Here is a 22943-nt window from a genome sequence, read left to right as displayed (position 1 = left end):
CACACAATCCATAGAAGAACTGACTAATCTATGTCCTTGTGTTTATATCTTGGAACAGATTTATTAGTCTTTCTCTTCTTTCCTGGAATGAATAAACCTTTAGGAAATCTGCACTGAAGTTTTCCTCTCAAAATCCAGTCTGCTGTCCTGGGTAGGGATTTTATCTTATTAAGGGGTTAGACTCCATTCTTTTAAGAGAGATCGTGTCTGGTCATACGGTTTGTTCCATGACAGACCTTTGATAAGCCAATCGTCGAGATATGACACCCACGCAAGTTATTGGACACTGAAGCTAAGCCTTTTGCTAAATCTCTGGTTTCTGACTTTAGGCCACGAGAGTGCTTTGAACTGGTAGTGATGCTCATCCACTATAAAGTGTAAGTATTTTCATTTTGTGATGGGTGGAAGTGCGCATCGTCTAGATCTATTGATGCAAAAAAAAATCCTGATTGGAGAGCATTTACCAACTAGGTAATTTGGAACGTTTGTTTGCTTATCAACTTGTTCAATGTTCTCCGATCTAGAATAGGGTGTGGTTCCCAAGTAATCTTTCGATTGAGAAAAGATCTTAAGTAAAACCCTTGATGTTTCTCTGGATCTGGCACCAGCTCTGTGATTGCTCTTTGTAATAGTTTGATTATTTCTCCCTGTAGGTCCTCTAAGTGTTGTTGATTCTTTGTTAATGATGGCTATGACATAAATCCTATTGTGTTACAGTGTCCTTATTGTCAACACAAGCTGCAAGAGACAAAGTGTCGAAGGAATTGGTTTTTGGGCCAAGACTGGAATCCTTGTTCTTATATGTGAAAAGGATAATTAACTCATTAACCGCTTACAAGTTGATACAAAGTCTTAGGACGACGACTGCAGCTTACAGATGATGAAGGCCTTCACTTGAAGTTGATTTACAGACTATTCTAAAAGTGCTACTTACCAATTCAGACACTTCCTCCTCTTTTCGTGCATATCCCACACGTCTTTTTGCTTTCCTTTAAAATCTGTAAAAGTTAGTATGAGGTGATTTACTTCCCCTCTTGGTCAGCTAGGGTTCTTTTCTTTTTGTTCCTTTGGTCCATGCTCCGTGTGTAAATCAAACAAGGCTAATCTCCATCACCATAATAAATGTATCCCAGTAGTGCATGACATTCTACAGAAACAGTTTTCAAGCTTGTACCCTAACCTGAAAATGTATTTTTGTAAATTAATGAAATATGAAGAAATAGCATATGCTTGGCCTGTTGAGTAATGTACTGATGATCTGGGAGCCTAATGAATCTTTTTGTGTTCTTGTGTGTATTCAGGAAATGCAGCGAGAGAACACGTTTCTGAGAGCACAATTTGCTGAGCAGTATGAATCCTTCAAGAAGGAGAAGGTGGAGCTGGAGCAGAAGTTGGCTGCAGTAGAGGCAAATAACAAATCATTCAATGATAACCTTCAGGCAGCGACCCAGAAGCATGAACAGGAGCTAAAGAAGCAAGAAGAGCGGGTATGAAACTAGATCTTTTGTGTTTTTGGGGCGAGAGGGGGGGCATACAGGTTGTGTTTTGGAATGTAGATCTTGCTCTGAAACAGGAAAAGTATTGCACCAACAGTGCCCTTGCGAGTGGGATTCTCAGGATTAATACTGAATTATATGGAGCTATGCATTTTATAGGCACCGACTCCTGAAAAAGAGGGTTGGGGGACGAGGGTGCGACATCCATTGTACTTGGCCTTAGAAACCTGTTGAGCACACAGCAGTAGACTACGAACCAAGCATTGAGTTTGGAAGGTAGAGGTCGTGCACAGAATTCTGTATCTTAAAGAAGGCATGGATACTTAACTGACCGGGGTGGCTTCTACATAGCTCTGGATATAGGCTCTGTGCGATACAAAGCAGAAGGATCCATGCTCTAATAAAGCCCTTCTAATTTATTACAGGTGAAGGGACGGGACAAGCACATTAACAACTTGAAGAAGAAATGCCAGAAGGAAAATGAGCAGAACCGTGAGAAGCAGCAGAGAATTGAAACTCTGGAACGATACCTGGCAGACCTACCCACTCAAGAAGACCATCAGAAACAGACACAAAAGGTGCCAATGCAGATAGAAAGTGGTTGGGGAGGGATTTGAAATCAGAAGTATAAGATACTCTTCTGCAGTAGCAACGATGCAAAAGATGTGCAAGTATTTGTTCTGACAGTGTTGAATGTAATAGTGAGTAAAGGGGGCGTTGATAAGGCAGTTCAAGGAGAGCTGTACAATGTAGTATATTTCAAAGTACCTCCCTCCATACGACCTCTCCCCTTATCAGTGCCTTTCCCTCCACCCATGTATTCAGTCATCCTCTGGGATGAACACTGAGTCAATTATGTGTTCGAGGCATGTGTGCTGTAGATACACATGCTTTGCATACTCCTGCCATTTAGTGTTGGGTCCATATGTTTGACAGTTGTTTTTCTTCAGAGAAGTCTTTTCCAATCACGGGGTAAGGCGACTCCTCCTTTCGGTGATTGTGCGCATGAGCACCAACTCCATTGTTAGATTGTTTTCTTTCCGCCATCAGGTTCGGACTTGGTTTGCAGCGCTCCGGTTCGACACCATTCTTTGATATCCCCTCGGTGCCCGAACACACTGTACTCTCGTTGATATGGTTTCATACGTGTTTCATATTCTTCGTGTTTCGACCAAAATAAAAACATTATCTTTGTTATAGATGTCGTTGGTGGTCTTCGGGCCTATCCGAGTCTGTCAAATTACACTCCGTTTCATAGTATTGAGTCTTCTGCAGATGGAACTGACTCTATTTCAATTCTGTCCTTGGTGCCACTCCAACTATCCGCGCACCGACCTGCATAAAGTCTGCAACTTGTGCCTTTCACCGAAGCACAAGGAAGAGGACTGCAAAGCTTGTTGATCATTCCGGTCTAAAATGACTTTGCGGAACAGTCTGGTTCGATGAAGGGACATGCAGCGGCAGAATATCGAACACACTCTGGATATCTTTGGAGAAGATACGGACCACAAAGAAATGGAGGCGTCCGCTGCAGAAGAGGAGGAGGAGGCCTTTTCTATCCAAGAAAAACCAAAGGTGATGATGGACGCAGCGTTGACAATACAAACACTCACCCCCAGTCAACTGATCTGGGTTTAATACATCACCGTTCTTTAGCTCACTCCACCACCCCAGTTCAGACATTGCCATATGCAAATCAGCCTGACCCTGGGCCTCATGGGAACAGTCCAGCCCGAACTGCCAAGCCATGTCTTCCCTGGACCGGAATCAAGCTTCCCAGGACCGGTTGGACGTTCTTTATCTATGTTAAAGGGAATGATGCGCCATGCCAATGTTATTTTAAAGACCCTGTACGGGCTCATATTTTAACAACTAGGGTTGACAAAAAATACAAACTTCCTCAAACTGATCCAATTTTTATTTCAGGACAGTAACCTCTAAATTCTTTAGTTGTGTTAAATGCTAGGAAAAGAGCTAATTCCCAAACTACAGCAGATGCACCACCTCCAGCCAGGGAGTCTAAATTAATAGATGCATCGGGGAAATGGTTAGCTGCGCAATCGGCCAACCTTTGGCGTATTGCTAACACATAAGGCCTTCTAGCAAGATATGACCCATTGGGACGAAATGATGCAGTTGCTCCAATATTTCCCAGAACAACACAGGAAAAAAGGGCAATAATTGGTGCAGGTGAATAAACTTAACTAATTCATCTACTAGATGTGCAGTAGGTGCTGCCGATACAGCAGCAAATGTTATTAACACCAGCTTTCTTCTTAGAAGGCATGTATGGTTGGTAATCTCTGGGTTTAAACAGGAGGATCAAAAAACTATTCTTATTACCCCCTTTGATAAACAAAATGTTTTTAAACCTCAGGTGGATTAGTCACTTGAGAAAATGAAAGGACACAGAAGTGGCAGAATCAATGGGAGCCCTACAGTCACCATCTAATAGAGGCTCCTTTCCCGCTCATTGTGTAGAGGGGGACCCAAAGGTAATTCTTCAGATCCAAAAGCGTCCACATGTAAGTCATATACACAACCCTCACCATCAAGAGGATTTTATAAAGGTAGTTACAGTGGAAACAATTGCAAGGGCAGAGGTAAAGGTACACCAACACGTACCTCTCTATCTTCCAGCAAACAGTGACTTGCTCACTATTCCCCTCTCACCCGATCACCTTACACCTGTCGGATGAAGACTACGACATTTCTTTCCATTTGGCAATCCGTAACATCAGACAAATGGGTATTATCCAACATGGTTACTGCCTGGAACTTACCAGCAACCCTCCCAATATTCCAGCTCGTACTCCCAGAATCTCGCTACAGCACCAACCGTTCCTCAAACAATAAGCACAAGCTCTTCTAGCAAAAGAAGTTATAGAACCAGTTCCTTTACAACACCAAGGATCAGGAGTTTACTCCCTTTACTTCCCGATTCCCAAAAAGGACCAGTCCCTAAGACCAATCTTAGATCTCAGACTGTTAAACCTATACATGCTGTCGGAACACTTCCATATGGTTACCCTTCAACAAGTGCTTCCACTTTTACAACAAGGCTACTTTATGTCTATACTAGACTTACAGGACGCATACTTCCACTCCACATTCCTGTCCACCCAGCACATTGCAAATAACTCAGAATTGCAATAGCAGGAAATCCCTTCCAATTCAAAGTACTCCGATTCTGAGACACTACTGCACCCAGAGTATTCCCAAAATGTCTAGCAGTAGTAGCAGCTCATCTAAGAAGACAACAAATTCATGTCTTTCCATATCTGGGCGATTGGTTCATCAAAGCCAACACACAGCGAGCTTACAGCACACTCAAAACACCATAAACCTTCTCCATCAATTGGCATTTTTTTGGCCATGCACAAAAATCCCATCTTCAACCCTCACAACTGCAAGTATATCTAGGGGTAACGCTAAAAACTCATACAGCTCTAGCCTCACCCATTACAGTCAGAATTGAAAATGTTCAAAACTTTCTACTACAGTTTCAAAACAACCATTATCTAACAGTCAAAACTTTCACGCGACTATTGGGATGATGGCATCCTGCGTCGCATTAGTGCCTCATGCAAGATTACACATGCGTCCTCTACAAGAATCCTTTGCAAGCCAGTGGAATCAATCACAGGGCCAATTAACCGATCCACTGTTAGATAGGCGCACTTATCGCTCTCTCTCTCCGGCGGCCATTCATCGACCCTGTCCCAGAAGTCGTGCTAACAGCATTTCTCACAGGTTGTGGGTGCCATTCTCCATCAACTAACAATTCAAGGTTTATGGGAGACCAAGCAAAAGACAGAGTCTACACATCAATTACTTGGAGCTTCTAGCTGTTCATCTAGCATGTATAAAAAGGGGGGTGCACACCCTCTACAGCTGTCACTCCTCTCTCAGACCATTTGACATTGGGCAATACATCACAAAATGAATCTCCTGGCAGAACACCTTCCAGGCATGCATAACCAGTTTGCTGACCTCCTCAGAAGGCTGCGACAACAAGTCCATGAATGGGAACTTCATCCCCAGGTTCTTCTTCCATACTGCCAACAATGGGGATTTCCGCACATAGACCTCTTTGCTGCAGCAGAGAACTCAAAATACCTGAACTTCGCCTCCAGATTCCCACACCATCTATTCAAAGGCAATGCCCTAAGGATGAGCTGGTCAGGGATATTTGCTTACTCTTTTCCACCTCTGCCTCTCCATCCATTTCTGGTTCGGAAACTTATACAGCCATCACTCACACTGATCCTAGTGGCTACCACATGGGCTTGTCAAACATGGTTCACCTCATTACTATAACTCAGTAGTTCCACATCAAAAGCTGCACATCACTTCCAACCTTCTCACACAAAACCATGGAGCAATCAGACATCCAAACCCCAAGGAGATCAAGCTAGCGATTTAGCTCCTGACATTATAGTTTGTATACCTAAATCTACCTCCAGATTGTATGACCATTCCTAAAGAAGCAAGGAAACCTACCGCTAGAGCACGATGTTTAAATGTATGTGTATTAAATGTATGTGTAAAATTCTTAATAAAATAATTTGAAATTTAAAAAAAAGTTTGTTATATATTGTAGTAATAACGCAATTGATCCGCCAGAAGCATCTATACAAAATATTATTTGCTATCTGGCCTAGCCTACACATCTATTTTACTACACCTTGATGCAGTAGCTGCATATTTGCAAAACAGACAGCATTTGTCGTTATTCAAAGTTCCAGTAATTAAAGCTTTTATGGAAGGTCTTATTAGAATAATACCACTCAGAGTACCACCTGCATCTGTCTGGAACCTTAACATTGTCCTCCCAAGGCTTATGGGTCCACCTTTGAACCATTGAACAATTGGCCATTGAAATTTCTATCTTGGAAGGTTGCCTTTCTGATTGCTTTCACTTCACTGAGACGCGTCTTGAGTTACAAGCATTAACCTTCGAAGAACCCATCTTGCAACTTCATAAAGAGTGGTTCTTCGTACAAACCCTAAATTCCTTCCAAAAGTAGTTTCTGCTTTTCATATTCATAAATCAGTTGTTACCTTTGTTCTTCCCTCAACCTGATTCAGTAGCAGAAAGAGCTTTACACACACTCGATGTCAAAAGAGCACTATTGTACTACATTGACAGGACAAATGTTTCCGCAAAACAACTTTATTGCATTTGCTCCACCTCATAAAGGAAATCCCATCTCAAAATCTGGCATTTCTAGATCATTTGTTAAATGTTTTCAAACTTCTGTTAAAGCTAAAAGAACTTTAACTATACCTCATATAGAACATTATACCCGCAAACTAGGAGCATCAATGGCCTTTTTAGGCAACATTCCCATAGCTGACATATGTTAGGCAGCTAAATGGTCTACACCACAGACATTTACAAAACATTGCGTGGATGTATTGGCACGTCAACAGGCTAATGTAGAACAGGCAGTACTAAAAAAAACACTTTCAAACAACTGCAACACCCACTGGTTAGCCACTGTTTGTAGGGTATGGCTATACAGTAAATGCAAAGCATGTGTTTCTACAGCACACATGCCTCAAATGGATTGTTACTTAACCCTGTAAGCATCTGTTTGTGGCATGTAGAGCTGTAGATTCACATACATCCTCCCGGGCACCTAGGATTGTTACAGTTCTTATCAGTTACATTATATATGTATGGTTATCTTTATACTACACTTACTTACTCCATTCTGACCCTCTTGCTGGAAAACAGTCTAACAATGGAGACAATGCCTATGCGCACTATCACCAAAAGGAGGAGTCACCTTACCTTGTGACTGGAAAATACTTCTTTGAAGCAAACAAACTTGCAAACATCAGGACCCAACACCTGATGACGGGAGTATGACAAGCAGGTGAATCTACAGCTCTTCAAGCCAAGATCAGATGTTTACAGGGTGAGTAACATAATCCTTTAGAAGCATGTGGCTGCCTGCACATCATGTTCCTGTTGGAAGCTGGCTCTTGTGTGATAACTCAATAATCTGATATACTGTGTAAAGAGTCCAGGTGTTCCCTTACTGTTGGACAGGGCTTGCTAGAAGTGCTCTATTAGGTGGGTAGTGTGGCCGAGCAGCCTAAAGCTTAAAACAGAGGAGTGCAAGGCTTTGCGAATACACACATTGATGAATAAATGACAACATGACTCTAAGGAGAGCCACACTAATTCATGAAAATACCAAGTACCTTTTTATGTATGTTTAGGAATCGGAGAAAAAATGATCCGGCTAGTACGTTTTCAAATATACACTTTTTTCACTTTAAAAAGTTTTTAGAAAAGTGTACAGTGCAATTTCGGAGTTCTTCAGTGTTATTCCATGGAAGGAAGAACAATCTCTGCAAACAGGTATAATATAGCGACTTAATAGACCAATATCCAGGAGCTAAGCGAAGTGGTATGCAATGTCCATGGCAGCACCAACAGAACACCACCAGCGGCACAACTGCAGCCGGGTGCAGGTTGCAAAAGAGCATCAGGATCCCAGTGTATTTCAATGGAGATCGGTCATTACAAAAAGAGGTTCCAGGCTCTGGCCAGGAGGCCAGTCAGGCTGAACCAGCAAGTGGACTTAGGCCTTGCGATGCTCAGGGATATAGGGACTACTTCGGTGCCCTTCTCCAATGGTGCAGAGGTGTATTTAGGAGTCTGGATGTTCCTTACTGGAGCAGTCACAGTAGGGGGTTGCCTGCATGCAGAGGCTGCAGGCAACACCGGGGAGTTCAGGAGGGAAGAAACTATGATGAACTTGAGTTCTGGAGAGCTGTGGGACCTTGTTAGAATGGTTAACCAACTTCAACTGAGGCCGGAGGTGACTGGTGAAATGGTTGCTTTAGGTGTCTGGTTTTGGTAGTTTTGGGGCCTCAGAGTCTAGAACAGGACCACTGTTCACAGGAGGTTTTGAGTCTTTCAAAGGTAGAGATTCCTCCCAAGTTTCTAGAGTCAACAGCTGCAGGACGAGTCGACTTTGGTGCATTTTTCGATGCGGGCTGCAGGCAGGACTGGGGCCAAGTCAGGTGCTCTTTTAAGTCTTCTCTGCTTTTGCAGCTGTTTGGTGTCCTCTCTTAGGTCGTCAGGATCTGCTCCTGTGGTGCCAGGGGCTCCCCTAAATACTGAATTTAGGGGAGTGTAGGGTAGTAGCGAATGGGCTACTGACCCTTGGGGTCAACTTGCCCCCTACGTGACCACATCCTATGGGAAGGGAACATAAACCTGTCCCATAAATCCCAAGTTTGCCATCACAAAGATGGCTACTTTTGAAAAATCGTGTTCACCTCACAGTAGCCTGGAGGTGGCACACCTTCCTAACTAGCTAATTTTCCTGCCTTACCAGATGCCAAGGGGTATGCCCTCCCATGTAATATTCAGCACCCTGCCTTGGGGCTTTCAGGCCTGCTGTTGGGGTGCCTTATAAGTGTTACATGCAGTGTTAGGGACATGGCCCTCAGGGCTGTGTGACATGTCTTATTTTCACTTTGGTCTGCAACAAAACACACAGCCTGCAATGTCAGTCTTGCATGTGCTTGGTCAGTGGTGCCCTAGGGTGTCACAATTCGTACTGCTGTCCTTAGGGACCCCTTTTAGTACTTCATGCCCTAGGTACCAGGGTTACCATTTTACTTGGGACTTTCGGAGGGTGCTAAAGGTTTTTCCTGTTGGGGAACAATTGTATATTTTTGGGGAAAGAACACTGGTTGACAGGAACCCAGTACACTTCAGTCAAAATTGCATCAAATACCAGGCAATCAAGTGTTTTTGTGTGGTGGGGGGGGGGGGCCTTGGGGGGGATTACTGCAACAAAAATAGTTTATCCAGTATTGCTGTATCTTTCATAGATTCACAAGCCTGAATCATTCCTCGTCGTAGAGATGGATGTCGCACGCTAACAAACAAGCAATATTTCAAGAATCCCATAGGCTATAATGACCCTGAGCCATGTTTTACGTATCCTAAGTAATTTAAAAAAAAGGACTTCATGTTGAATGCAGTCAATCGGTTGCTAGCAGAGGCAGTTTCCCTCAGATTTTCACCACACATTGTGTGTTAAGGGAGTCTCCCCGAGTTCTACTCAGTTTCTTTCTGGAATTTTCCTGAAGTTTCATCTTTTCAACATGTCACATAAGAAAGGCCTCTTCCACCCATGTAGGACCTGTGGCAGGAAGGTAGTCCATGTGGACGATCCACATAAAGACTGTATTTACTGCCTCCACCCTTCTCATGAGGTAAGACAATGCAAGATCTGTCAGTTCTTTTCTTCTGAAACTCCAATCCACCAAGCTGCAAAAGTCTTCTGATGAAGACCTTGATGGTTCATCCAGAACGCACAAAAGATCCAGGTCTCAAAATTATACCCCTGGCGAGGGCAGGAAACACCTCAAACCCTCCCAGGAGAGTGAAGGCCATAGAAAGGAGAAGCAACGTAAAGTATCCTAGGAGCCTACAACATCCGTCCCCACCTCTCTTGTGAGAAAGGTGAAGGAACGTCCTAGAGCATCATCCACATACGGTACAAGTCAAGTCAAAGAATTTATATAGCGCACTACATACCCATAGGGTCTCAAGGCGCTTAGGGAGGGGAGGAGGGTTACTTGTCAAATATCCACGTTTTAAGTTGCTTTCTGAATGCTAGGTGGTTCTGGGTGAGGCGAAGGTAGTTGGGGAGTGAGTTCCACGTTTTAGCAGCCAGGTATGAGAAGGATCTGCCTCCCATGGTTGACTTGTTGATGCGAGGTACAGTGGCGAGGGCTTGGCTGGAAGAACGTAGTTGGCGGGAGGGGGTGTAGAAGGACAGTCGTGAGTTGAGGCATTCTGGTCCGATGTCGTAGAGTGATTTGTGTGCGTGGGTTAGCATTCGGAACGTGATTCTCTTGTTGACGGGTAGCCAGTGGAGGTCTTTCAGGTGACCAGAGATGTGTTCGTTACGCGGGATGTCTAATATGATTCTGGCTGAGGCGTTTTGGATTCGTTGGAGTTTCTTCTGGAGTTTAGCGGTGGTACCTGCGTAGAGGGTGTTTCCGTAGTCCAGTCGGCTTGTGACCAGAGCATGGGTGACTGTTTTTCTGGTTTCGGTGGGGATCCAACGAAATGTTTTTTTGAGCATGCGAAGAATGTTGAAGCAGGATGAGGATACGGCGTTGACTTGTCTGTTCATTGAAAGTGAAGAATCCAGGATAACGCCTAGGTTTCGTGCGTGGTCTGTCGGGATAGGTGCTTTTCCAAGAGCTTCCGGCCACCAAGAGTCGTCCCATGCAGAGGGGGATGAACCTAAGATGAGGACTTCTGTTTTATCTGAGTTCAGTTTCAGACGGCTGTGTTTCATCCATTCGGCAACTTCTTTCATTCCTTCGTGTAGGTTAGTTTTGGCGGTGCTGGGGTCATTGGTGAGAGATAGGATAAGTTGAGTGTCATCCGCGTAAGAGATGATGTTGAGGTTGTGTTGGCGTGCGATGCCTGCGAGGGGGCTCATGTATACGTTGAAGAGGGTGGGACTGAGTGAGGATCCTTGTGGTACGCCACAAATGACTTCAGTGGCCTCGGACTTGAATGGTGGAAGGCGGACTCTCTGGGTTCTTCCGGTGAGGAACGAGGTGATCCATTCAAGTGCTTTTCCTTGTATTCCGATGTTTCTGAGGCGTTGTAAGAGGGTGCTGTGGCAGACTGTGTCGAAGGCTGCAGAGAGGTCGAGGAGGATGAGGGCGACTGTGTCTCCCTTGTCCAGTAGAGTTCGAATGTCGTCTGTTGCTGCGATGAGGGCGGTCTCGGTGCTGTGTTTTGCTCGGAATCCAGACTGTGAGGAGTCGAGGGATTTGTTGGCTTCGAGGAATGCGGCGAGCTGGTTGTTGACAGCTTTCTCGATGACTTTGGCCGGGAAAGGAAGGAGTGATATTGGGCGGTAATTTTTGAGTTCGGTGGGGTCTGCTGTGGGTTTTTTCAGAAGGGCGGTGAGTTCAGCGTGTTTCCAGCTTTCCGGGAAGGTGGCGGAGTTGAAGGAGCAGTTGATGACGTCGCGGAGGTGCGGTGCTATGACGGAGTCTGCTTTGTTGAAGATGTGGTGAGGACATGGGTCTGTGGGGGATCCTGAGTGGATGGAGTTCATCAGGCGGATGGTGTCTTCAGTGGAGATTGGGTTCCATTCGTTAAGGATGTTCAAGGAGGGAGAATGTTCATCATATGGTTGGGTGGGATGGTCTCCGGGTTGGTTGTCGAAGCTGTTGTGGATGTCTGCAATTTTGTTGTGGAAGAATGAGGCTAGGGAGTCGCAGAGGGCTTGGGAGGGGGTGATGTCGTTGGAGTTGGCCGAGGGATTGGTAAATTCCTTGACGATGTTGAATAGTTCCTTGCTGTTGTGGGCGTTGTTGTCTAGTCGATCCTTGAATGCTGTTTTCTTGGCCTTTCGGATTAGTTGGTGGTGTGAGCGGGTGGCGTTTTTGAAGGCGTCCTTGGTGCTAGTGGTTGGGTCTTTTTTCCAGGTCTTTTCAAGGGAGCGGCAGAGTTTCTTGGATTTCTTAAGATCATCGTTGAACCATGAGGCTTTCTTGCTGCCAGGTTTGCTTTGACGTTTTTTCAGTGGTGCTAAGGTGTCGGCGGTGTTGGATAACCATAGGGTGAAGTTGGCGGCGGCTTGGTCTGGGTTAGAAGAGTGGGCTGGGGTGTTTAGGAGGACCGATGAGGAGATCTGGTCGATGGTGATTTTGTTCCAGTTTCTTTGTAGAGTTGGTTGGGGGTGGATGATGGGTTTAGGCTTGTTGTATGTGAAGTGAACGCAGCTGTGGTCAGTCCAGAGGAGATTCGTTGTATGGCTGAAGGAGACATGATTGCTGGATGTGAAGATGGGGTCGAGTGTGTGACCTGCGATGTGGGTGGGGGAGGTGACCAGTTGTTTAAGTCCGAGGTTTGCGAGGTTGTCCAGGAGGGTGGCGGTGTTGCGGTCGTTGTTCTTTTCAAGGTGAAAGTTGAGGTCTCCCAGAAGGATGTAATCTTTGGAGGGGGGGGAGCGCGTGGGGAGTGATGAAGTCTGTGATGTCTTCACTGAATTTTGCGCGGGGTCCTGGTGGTCTGTAAAGGAGGGTGCCTCTGAGTGTGGTCTTGGGGTCGATGTGGATCTGGAAGTGAAGATGTTCAGAGTTGGCGAGGTTGACGTCAGAGCTGGTAGAGATGTGGATTGATTTTTTATGGACGATAGCGATTCCTCCTCCTGTGTGGCCGGTACGGTCCTTGCGTGTGATCTTATATTCTTCGGGGATGGCAATGGTGATGTCTGGGGCGGAGGAAGCGTTCATCCATGTTTCAGTTAGGAAGGCGACGTCTGGAGAGATGTACAATTCTCTTCCAGGGGATACTCATTAATAGTCATAAGCACTGAATTATCTCCGCCCATGAGCGGAAACCCGGAACACATAACAATATACATATATATGTGTAAATATATCAAAAAGTACATAGTACTAAACTAATTATACACATATACATGTATAATAACCATAATATGCAGCCTAACGTATATACATAGGCTAATAAAGCCAACCTTACAGACGTTCTGAAGCATGAAAATATGCTAAACATAAATGCAATAAACAGGCATGAGCCCAAAATGCATTTCATAACCATGAAAAAACTTTTATTTTCATCAAAGAACCTGTTGTAAACAGTTATTAGCCTAAAAGGCTGCATATGAAAAATTGTCTGTGTACAGAAAATCAGACTGGCACCCTGCCTTTAAGGCCCCAGAGAATCTGCACACTTTACCTTTAAAGCCTCTAGGAGAACTCTGTTCCCATCATGCACCACAGGTGACAATTAGGTCAGTTCTTTTTTCCGGCTTGTTCTGTGAGGAACCTGGAACTTGAGCTCTGCTCATTTGTAGTATTTTTCTGTCAGAAGTTGTTTTTTTTCTTACCTTTTTTTGACAAAAGATTACTTTGGTGGTGTTTTCTATCTTGTTCTGACTGACTGTTGGTATTTTTTAGTCAGAATGCCACCTTTATTTTACAAATGTCCTTCCTGTGGGCAGAAGATGTCAAAAACGGATCCACACTCTGTTTGTGTGGTGTGTCTTCCAGCTTCTCATAAGGTGGAAGATTGTTATCACTGCCTCAACCTTTCTAGTAGAACTTTAAGAGAAAGGGAGAAAATGAGGTTGCTGGGCCTCCTGGAGAGAGAAAACCGTGGTGAGAAGAGTTCCAAGGGCTTATTATCATCTGCTAAGCCATCTTCTCATCCTAAACGTCGAAGATCAGCGTCTCCAGAAGGTAGAACTAAGAAAACTCGACTCCAGGGAGCGTCGCCGTCAAAAAAGGTGCGGTCGACGTCGAGATCCAGATCGCTGTCAGCATTGTCGGCGTCGAAGAGGGCTCCGTCGACGTCGAGGACTTCGCCGGTGAGGCAAGGTTCAGCGTCTAGACCAGGGGTCTCCAACCTTTTATGTAGTGAGAGCTACTTCTGGTCAGTGAAAATCATCGTGAGCTACTAAACCCCAAGCAACTTGCGCATTTCTCCAAGAGACCTCCCATGCCCAGTTTCATTGACGTTAAGGTTAAGCCTATGTCTTCAGAGCCCATAGTACTGTGGTTTGAACACAACACTGAAAGCAATGAATAAAATAATACGGGTGATGCACAATGAAAGGGATTTTTTCAGATTCAGATCACCAAATCCACAACAACATACAAATACTGCAAATCAAGCTGAATGACTCAGAAAACGGTGGTTGTGTTGCTGTTGGGTTGCTGAAAAAAGACAGTAGTTTTGGCAGGTATGCCTGGGTTAGACCTCTGTGAACGCCTTTACAGCCTCTTTTCACCTTATTCCTAGCTGTGCAGTCCCTGTGTGTTTGCCAGTCCTCCTCGGACCTGGCCTGCCCTGCATGCTTGCTCAACCAATGGTCACACCTTCTTCCCTTATTCATGCATTTCAATATAGGGCTAGCAATCTCAGATCACACTCCTCCTGTTGTAGGTTTATCCTGGTTTGTTCGTCCGTTACAAACGCGGCTTGTGAAATGATAATAAGTAGTGACGTATCTGTATCAGGTTTTTTCACAACCTGACAGGGCTTCCTATGTTCCATTGTGGCCAAATGTCCCCCTTGCACCATCACACTTTGATACATAATGAGGAAAAATCACAGTGATAACAACTCAGAAAGATATGCCTTAAAAGCAGGCCTGCTTTAACGTTTGCAGCTTGCTTTTTTGCCCTGCAGACTGAGTCTCCTGCAACTGACGCGGGTCACCTCCAGGTGCCAGCTATGGGTCACGTGCTATACTGGAGGCCACAGCAGGATGCCGATGAACCTTACAAAAGTCTCAAATGTGTGTGTGCACGCTCGTGTGCATGCACACAAGTGGATGGTGTGTAAGTAAGCCACTGCACTGTCATGATCATTCCTGCCATACTGTGACACCTGTGGCTTGATGGAGACCTTCCTGGCATGGTAGGGCCAAGACATCCATGGCTTAATGATGCCCAATCTTGTTTAGTAGTGATTTGGCGTGGTATATTGAGGTCTTCCATAGCATAAGGTGGTGATACAAGGGCATGGATTGCAAGTTTTATCAAAGCAGGGTTCGAGGACCTGTGACTTGGTACTAAAAAGGAAAGGCTCTGTAGTGGCACTGGACAAAATAGGGCTTTTCATTGAATTTTTCACTTTTTATTTTGTGGATTGCGCATCTTTTTCCAAAATGAAAGGTTTGATTTTGATAGCAAAATGTGTGTGTTTTCGGTTCACAATCTGAAAAGTGTATGTGTGAGGACAAAATTATTCATTTTCAAACCTCTTTTTAACGCTGATAGTTGAGTGCTATCGCTGCTGCCGAGACCCTGCCTTGTGTGATTTGTTTATGATTCCCGTTCATACCTCTAATTCTCTGTGACCCGCGTGACAGGGTTGAGGGAAGAATGTGCGCCATTAATGCCTCTTAGTCTTTTCTCTCCCAGAGGATATTACTATTTGACCAGACGTGAGAAGAAGTCAACGTGGTTGATTACTTCTACTCTAGGACCCCAGATTGATAATGTGGGAGTTTTAATTTAATTCAGGAGTGCGGATAACAGTTTACTCCGGAAGGCGCTGACTCATTGATAACCAAACTGGTGCCCCAATATTAACACCGATCACTTTGTATTTTATTTACTTGCAAAGACAAGTCAGAAGTAGAAGCAAGGGTCCTCAACCTCACACGCTTTTATTATCATATGCCACATGTAAGTGCAGGAAGCGGAAATTACACGGCTGTCACTGCTACTATCATGCAGGCATGGATTTGGGGCCCACGCTTCAGCACACAACACGCTGGAATTGGAAGAGACCAGGAGATTGAGCCAGAGAGGGGTTCACCCTGCGACTTGTGACCGCCAATTATCACTAAGTATCAAAATAAGTAACAAGTCCGTGTTAAGACCTCCGAGAGGCCTCTCACACGGCTTGCCTTACCTGCTGCTCAGTTGATAGAAGGCAGCAGGCTGTATTGTTGAAGAGGGCAGATGGCACGGGTCCCAGCAGTTCTATACTGCTTGCACGACCAGTGCTGCTCTGCCCTGCCACGCACGCTCCGCACTTGGCACTCGTTACTGGAAAAGCGCGGCGCCTATGAGGAAAAGGCAGGGGCTCTTAAGAGGGTCACGAAACTCTGCTCACAAAGGAAGGAAAGGAACATCATCCTCTTCACCAGGCCCCGCCCCAGCTAAGCTGAAGGCCACTGTTAGCAGCTGCTTTGGGTGAGGGCGTGTTCTGTGGACGTGCAGGGACTGTATGCGGGGGTGGGGGACAAACAATGTTTATGCATGCAATTAATCGATCAGACCGGCGGCGCAAATATAATAATTCACGGGTGGGAATACCTGCTTCAGGTCCGTACATGTGGCAAGGCACATGTACGGCATTGAGCACAATGCAGCGCGAGCTACCGGCAGGGTCTCGGCGAGCTACCGGTAGCTCGCGATCGACTGGTTGGAGACCCTGGGTCTAGACTGTCGCCGTCGAAATCTTTCTCGACGTCGAGACACTTGGTGTCGATTGCTGTAAAGACGACGTCGGGGGTGCCACGTTAGACGTCGAAGACTGGTGAGAAGTCAACGTCGAGGGAAGAGAGGCGTTCGACGTCAAAGGATGGTGTGTCAGCGTCGAAGGTTGTGTCGACGTCGAAGGTTGGTGTCGATGTCGAAGGATGGTGTGTCGACGTCGAAGGATAGACCGAGGTCGAGAGAGAGACTTACGACGTCTTCGAAGAAGAGGTCGACGTCGAGAGAAAGGACGACATCGAAGGAGTCGACATCGAGACCTAACAATAGAAGATCAAGGTCTCCATCGCGACATAAGTCGATGTCGAAGTCTGCTTCGGGCTCGAAGCATGGAGTGTCTAGGTCTCCCCCACTTGAGCACGGGTCGGCGTCGAGACTATCCAGACCGACCTCTCGGACCTCAATTAGGTCTTTGTCGAGGTCAGACATCAGTCCAGAACATTTGTCTTCTCCGCGAGACCAGCAAGACGACAGGTCTGCGGTGAGGCAAGAGGTAGTGCACCAGGACTCGTCTGTGGTGGCTCATTCGGGCTCAACCTCAGGGCAGGTGTCGGATGACAGACAATTGGTGCCCAGACAACGGACTCCATCTGGCTCATTGGTTTCTGAGCACAGTGTAGTTTCCAGAGCCTCCAAGTCTTCAACTGGACTGAATATTGTGCAGGTGTCACCTGAGGCTTCACCTGAGCGTGTAGGGCGGCCTATTAACTTGTCTCCGAGGTGGCTGGAAAGCCTGAGACATTGGAAGATGCGTCCAGATGCAGGACTGATGGGGATGAGGGCTCCGGTCCCTCAGGCGGAGCTGCATAGAAGATCACGCTCAAGGTCCTTAGTTAGAGAGAAATCGCGTTCAAGGGAACGAAGGAGGCAGCGATCGGTAACTCCTCAGAGGCGAAGTAGGACTCCTTCATAATCTTCTACGTCATCTAAGTCTTTTTTAAGATCTTCATATAGAGACTATTCTCCCACAATCTCATCTACTCCTCCGTCCAGAGTGTCTCCAGTGGATGATTTGGGCACATTTAATGATGTGTTGTGTCGTGGGGCGAATACGTTCAAGATCAAGATGGCAGTGCCTCAAATAGCAACGTCAGTCATCTTTGAAACCCTACATCATAAGACGACTGGTAGGCCTCTTCTGCCGTTAGTGCCCGGGTTGATAGAACCAGCAATGAGAACATTCTTAACTCCGGCCACGGTGGGTTCTGGTCCTTCTAGGATTGCTAAGAAGTACAGGGCTCCAGCAGAGGATCCTTTATTTTTGCGTTCTGACCCTCCTCCAGATTCACTTATTGTGGCGGCAGTCAGAAAAGCACATTCTGCGGCATCTACATCTTCTGCTCCACCTGAAAAGGATAGTAAGAGTATGGATTCCTTGGGGAGAAGAATGTGCAACACCTCAGGTTCGGTCATGAGAGTGGCCAGTGCGTCAGCCTTATTGGGCTGCTATGATCATCTGCTCTGGGACTCAGTGGCTCGTTTAGCAGATAAACTCCCTAAGGAGGATCAGAAAGACTTCCTGGAAATAGTGGAAGAAGGAGGATTGGTGGCTAATCAGAGTATAAGTGCGGCTGCTGATGCGGCGGATCTGTCAGCTCATGGCTATGCACATGGTGTTTGTGCTAGACGTACGGCTTGGCTTCGCCTTACGGGACTAAAGCCAGAGGCGCAGAGAAAAATGGTAAATTTACCTTTTAATGGTTCGACTATGTTTGGCTCCCACGCTGACGACGAAATGTCTAAAATGAAGGTGGAGTTGGACACTCTGAAGGCCGTTGGTCTTGAAAAGAAAAAAGAATTTAGACGTCGGGTAATTTTCGTCCCTTGACAAAAGATCTTTTCAGCAGAGGGGCCAACAGTCTAATTGGTCCTCGCAAAATCAAGGCCAGAATCAGCAGAGGTCACAATTTCAACAGCGACGACCTGGACGAGGCAGAGGCAGTGGAAACAGGCAGCAATCCTCTGCTACCAAGCAGCCTCAAAAACAATGAACAGATGCTTCCTCCACAACAGTGTGCCACTCCGGTTGGAGGAAGTATTGTGTGGCATCTGGACGAGTGGAAGCAAATCACAAAGGACAGATGGGTGCTGAGTATCATTCAGAGCGGGTACCTTTTGAGATTCAAGAAGGCTCCTCCTGTCATTCGCCCCCTAAAGATGGTTCAGTGGAATATAAGGCGCTTGCAACAGGAAGCAAACTATCTTCTGAAGAAGAACGCCATAGAACCAGTACCATCTCAACAGAGAGGTCAAGGCCTGTACTCTCGATTTTTTCTCGTAAAGAAAAAAGGTCCAGCTACGGAGTTCAGACCCATTCTGGATCTGAGAAGATTGAACAAATTCATTCGGAAAGAGAAATTTCGAATGCTGGCTCTTCATCAGATTTTTCCTCAATTACACCAAGGGGATTGGATGTGCTCCATCGATCTGAAAGATGCGTACTTTCATATTCCGGTATCCAGAAAGCATCGCAAGTTCCTCAGGTTCCAAGTAGGGGCTCATCATTACCAGTACTCAGTACTCCCTTTTGGCCTGAGATCAGCTCCCAGAACATTTTCAAAATGTATGGCGGTAGTGGCAGCTTGTCTTCGAAAGAGACGGATTTTCATATATCCGTACTTAGACGTCTGGCTTCTGAAGAGTTCATCCCCATCGCTACTAGAAGAACATCTATCGATATGCCTCCAACTCATGTGCAAGTTGGGTCTGCAAGTCAACTACAAGAAGTCCATAATGAATCCCACCCTGAAGATCCACTACCTGGGTGCACAGCTGGACACAGAAAAAGAAAACGTGTGTCCTTCGGAGGAGAGATGGTCATCTATCAAGGCGAAGTGCGTGCTTCTCCAGTATGCACGTCCGACAGTTCGTCAAGTATCCCCTCTTCTGGGGTCCATGGCATCATGGATATTCATCGTGCCAAACGCACGTTTGCAGATGCGTCCTCTGCAGCAGTGTCTGGAAGATCAGTGGAAACAGAGGACGGGACGCTGGGAGGATCGAATTCATCTTCAACAGTCGGCAAGAGATTCCATTCGGTGGTGGATGAAGAAGGCACACTTGATGAAGGGAGTTCCTTTTCATCAGGACCCACCAACGCAGACTCTAATCACAGATGCCTCTCTCCTTGGTTGGGGGGCACATATGGGCCCTCTTCAGGTACAAGGGCTATGGTCAGACTTCGAGAAAGGATATCACATCAATCTACTCGAACTCAGAGCGGTCCATCTTGCTCTCAAGTCTCTGGCTCCATCTCTACAGACTCGGTCCCTTCTGGTGCAAACAGACAATACAACAACAATGTATTATCTAAACAAGCAGGGGTGTACCAGATCCAGGACTCTGTCCATAGAAGCCCAGACCATCTGGCATTGGTTACTTGCACGGGACCTGTCCATAACAGCAGTTCACCTACCAGGGAGTCTCAACTCCGAGGCGGACGGCCTCAGCAGAGACTTCGTCGAAGCGCACGACTGGGTACTCAACGAAGACGTCGCGCTCAGCATTTTCCAGGCTTGGGGAACACCAGACATCGATCTGTTCGCAGACGCGGCAAACACAAAATGCCCCGTCTTCGCGTCCAGGTTTTCCCAGAAAGTGTCTCAAGGGAATGCCCTTTTGATAGACTGGTGTCAAAGTTTGCTGTACGCCTTTCCACTGACACCAGCAGTGATCAACCGGATGTACAAGACCAACTCCAGAATGATATTGATTTGCCCGGAGTGGCCACGCCAGTGGTGGTTCCCAGATCTCCTCCAGTTGTCAATCAGGCCACACAGGAGATTGCCTTGTCGCCCGGATCTTCTGTCCAAGCAGGAGGGGCGAGTGTTTCATCCCAATCTGCCCTCCCTGCGCTTGGCAGCATGGCTCCTGAAGTCATCCAGTACAGACATTTACAGCTGAATCCGGAGTGTATGAACATTCTTAACCCCTTCCACGCTGATGACGAGCCCAGCTCGTCACGTAAAATGCGCTTTTTAAAACCGCCGCGTACGGCGAAAAAAACCGCCGCACGCATGCGGTTAAGGAGGCAAAGCGGCCTTCTACAAGACAATCCTACGGATTTAAGTGGAAACGCTTTTACCTCTGGTGTCATAGTAAAGGTTTGACCCTATTCATGGTCAAGAACAGGTGATCTTGCCTTATCATCTTTATCTTGCTGAGTCTGGTTTGCAGTTTAGTTCTATCAAGGTCCATCTTGCTGCAATAACTGCTTATAGAAAATCGCCAACACAGATATCGTTTTTTCGGATGCCTGTGGTGAAGGATTTTCTAGAGGGGTTAAGGAAGGTGTTTCCTCCAGTCAGGTCTCCTTCTCCACCTTGGGAGCTTAATGTGGTATTGACTAAGTTGATGGGTCCACCATTTGAGCCCATACATAAAGCTTCTTTGCAACACTTATCTTGGAAAGTAGCATTCCTGGTAGCCATCACTTCTCCTCGTAGAGTGAGCGAAATTCAGGCTCTGTGTTGCAAGGAACCGTACACAGTTTTTCATGGAAACAGAGTGGTGCTTAGGACTCATCCTGCTTTTCTACCAAAGGTGGTGTCGGATTTTCATGTTAACCAATCCATAACATTGCCTACTTTCTTTCCAAACCCTTCGAGTCCGGCTGAGCGGACTTAGCCTTCATTGGATCTAAAGAGGGTTTTGAAATTTTACTTGGATAAAACGAAGTCTTTGAGACACACGGACCGTTTGTTTGTGAACTATGGTCCTACGAATACTGGTTTGGCAGCATCCAAGAGATCCATTTCTAGATGGATAGTGTCATGTATCTTACTGGCTTATCAGCTAGCCCACAAGTCTTTATCAGGTAGACCTAGGGCTCATTCTACGATGGGGAAAGCTGCTACCACAGCTCTCCTTAGGAATGTGGCTATGTCAGAGATATGTAAAGCAGCTACTTGGCGTTCAGTGCATACGTTTACACGCCATTACTGCTTGGATTCTGATGCGCAGACTGATGCACAAGTGGGACAAGCATCACTCAGAAATTTGTTTGCTGTTTCTAGTTAAACACTGTATTTTTAAAAGTGCAGCTATGCATTTATCTGTTCGCCCGCTTCTAGAGGGTATGAGCTTGCTACTCTATTCAGTGCTTATGACTATTAATGAGTATCCCCTGGAAGAGAAGGATTAGTTACTTACCTGTAATCCTAGTTCTCTTCCAGGGGTATACTCATTAAAGTAATAAGCACCCTCCCGCCTCCCCGGGCGAGCAGTAGTATTGAAGTTTTTTCAATATGTATTATGAAGTTTTTAAGTGCAGATTCCTGCTAAAAGTTTACTGTACCGTACAAAAGAACTGACCTAATTGTCACCTGTGGTGCATGATGGGAACAGAGTTCTCCTAGAGGCCTTAAAGGCAAAGTGTGCAGATTCTCTGGGGCCTTAAAGGCAGGGTGCCAGTCTGATTTTCTGTACACAGACAATTTTTCATATGCAGCCTTTTAGGCTAATAACTGTTTACAACAGGTTCTTTGATGAAAATAAAAGTTTTTTCATGGTTATGAAATGCATTTTGGGCTCATGCCTGTTTATTGCATTTATGTTTAGCATATTTTCATGCTTCAGAACGTGTGTAAGGTTGGCTTTATTAGCCTATGTATATATGTTAGGCTGCATATTATGGTTATTATACATGTATATGTGTATAATTAGTTTAGTACTATGTACTTTTTGATATATTTACACATATATATGTATATTGTTATGTGTTCCGGGTTCCCGCTCATGGGCGGAGATAATTCAGTGCTTATGACTTTAATGAGTATACCCCTGGAAGAGAACTAGGATTACAGGTAAGTAACTAATCCTTCCTTGGCTGTCAGACAAGTACCGCGGTCACGTCGTCTGCTCCGTTGACCGTAGGAACGACGACGACTGCAGCCATTTCAGGTCCCATGCCGACGAGAATATCATCGTTGTCTATCCCGTCGAAGACTTCTTCGATGAAGAAGGTGCCGTCAACCAGTGCCTCGTTTTTTTTTTTTGGGGAGTTTTATATAGCGCGAACTAGAACCGAACCGAATCAGTTATCAGAGCGCTTTACATAGCACCAGTTACGTTACATGAGGACACACTTTCATTTTTTTTTAGGCACGGGGAGATTAAGTGATTTGCCCAGAATCACAGGGGGTTTTTGGTGATCGTTGGTGATCCTCTCGTCGATAAGCCAGCCGACGACACCATTGACTATGATCTCGTCGGCGGTAACACCAAGGACAACAGAACCACCAAGGACGAATATTCCTTCTTCAGGGTTGTTGGTACCATCAACGCCAATGTCAACGACTGTCAATATTACCAGAGTGACAAAGACCTTTCTCCAACCGGATGTTTCATCCTTCGCAAAGAGCTCCCTTTTGCCTCCCTCACACTTACTAGACTTCCACA

The 22943-nt window shown here is 45.8% G+C and overlaps 1 protein-coding gene across 1 annotated transcript in view; it reads left to right on the top strand.

Moving 5' to 3' along the window:
* CEP85 (centrosomal protein 85) overlaps positions 1-22943 on the top strand; it is a 416919-nt gene that overhangs the window by 168563 nt on the left and 225413 nt on the right. The window contains exons 7-8 of the mRNA XM_078682660.1: positions 1302-1487; positions 1922-2074. Coding sequence (XP_078538786.1) covers positions 1302-1487; positions 1922-2074 — 339 coding nt within the window. The remainder of the gene's footprint in view (positions 1-1301; positions 1488-1921; positions 2075-22943) is intronic.

Source organism: Lissotriton helveticus, chromosome 3_1 (genome assembly GCF_964261635.1).
Source record: "Lissotriton helveticus chromosome 3_1, aLisHel1.1, whole genome shotgun sequence".
Taxonomy (NCBI): domain Eukaryota; kingdom Metazoa; phylum Chordata; class Amphibia; order Caudata; family Salamandridae; genus Lissotriton; species Lissotriton helveticus.
The sequence above is the reverse complement of the archived record's forward strand: the minus strand, read 5'-3'. Positions and strand labels throughout refer to the sequence as shown.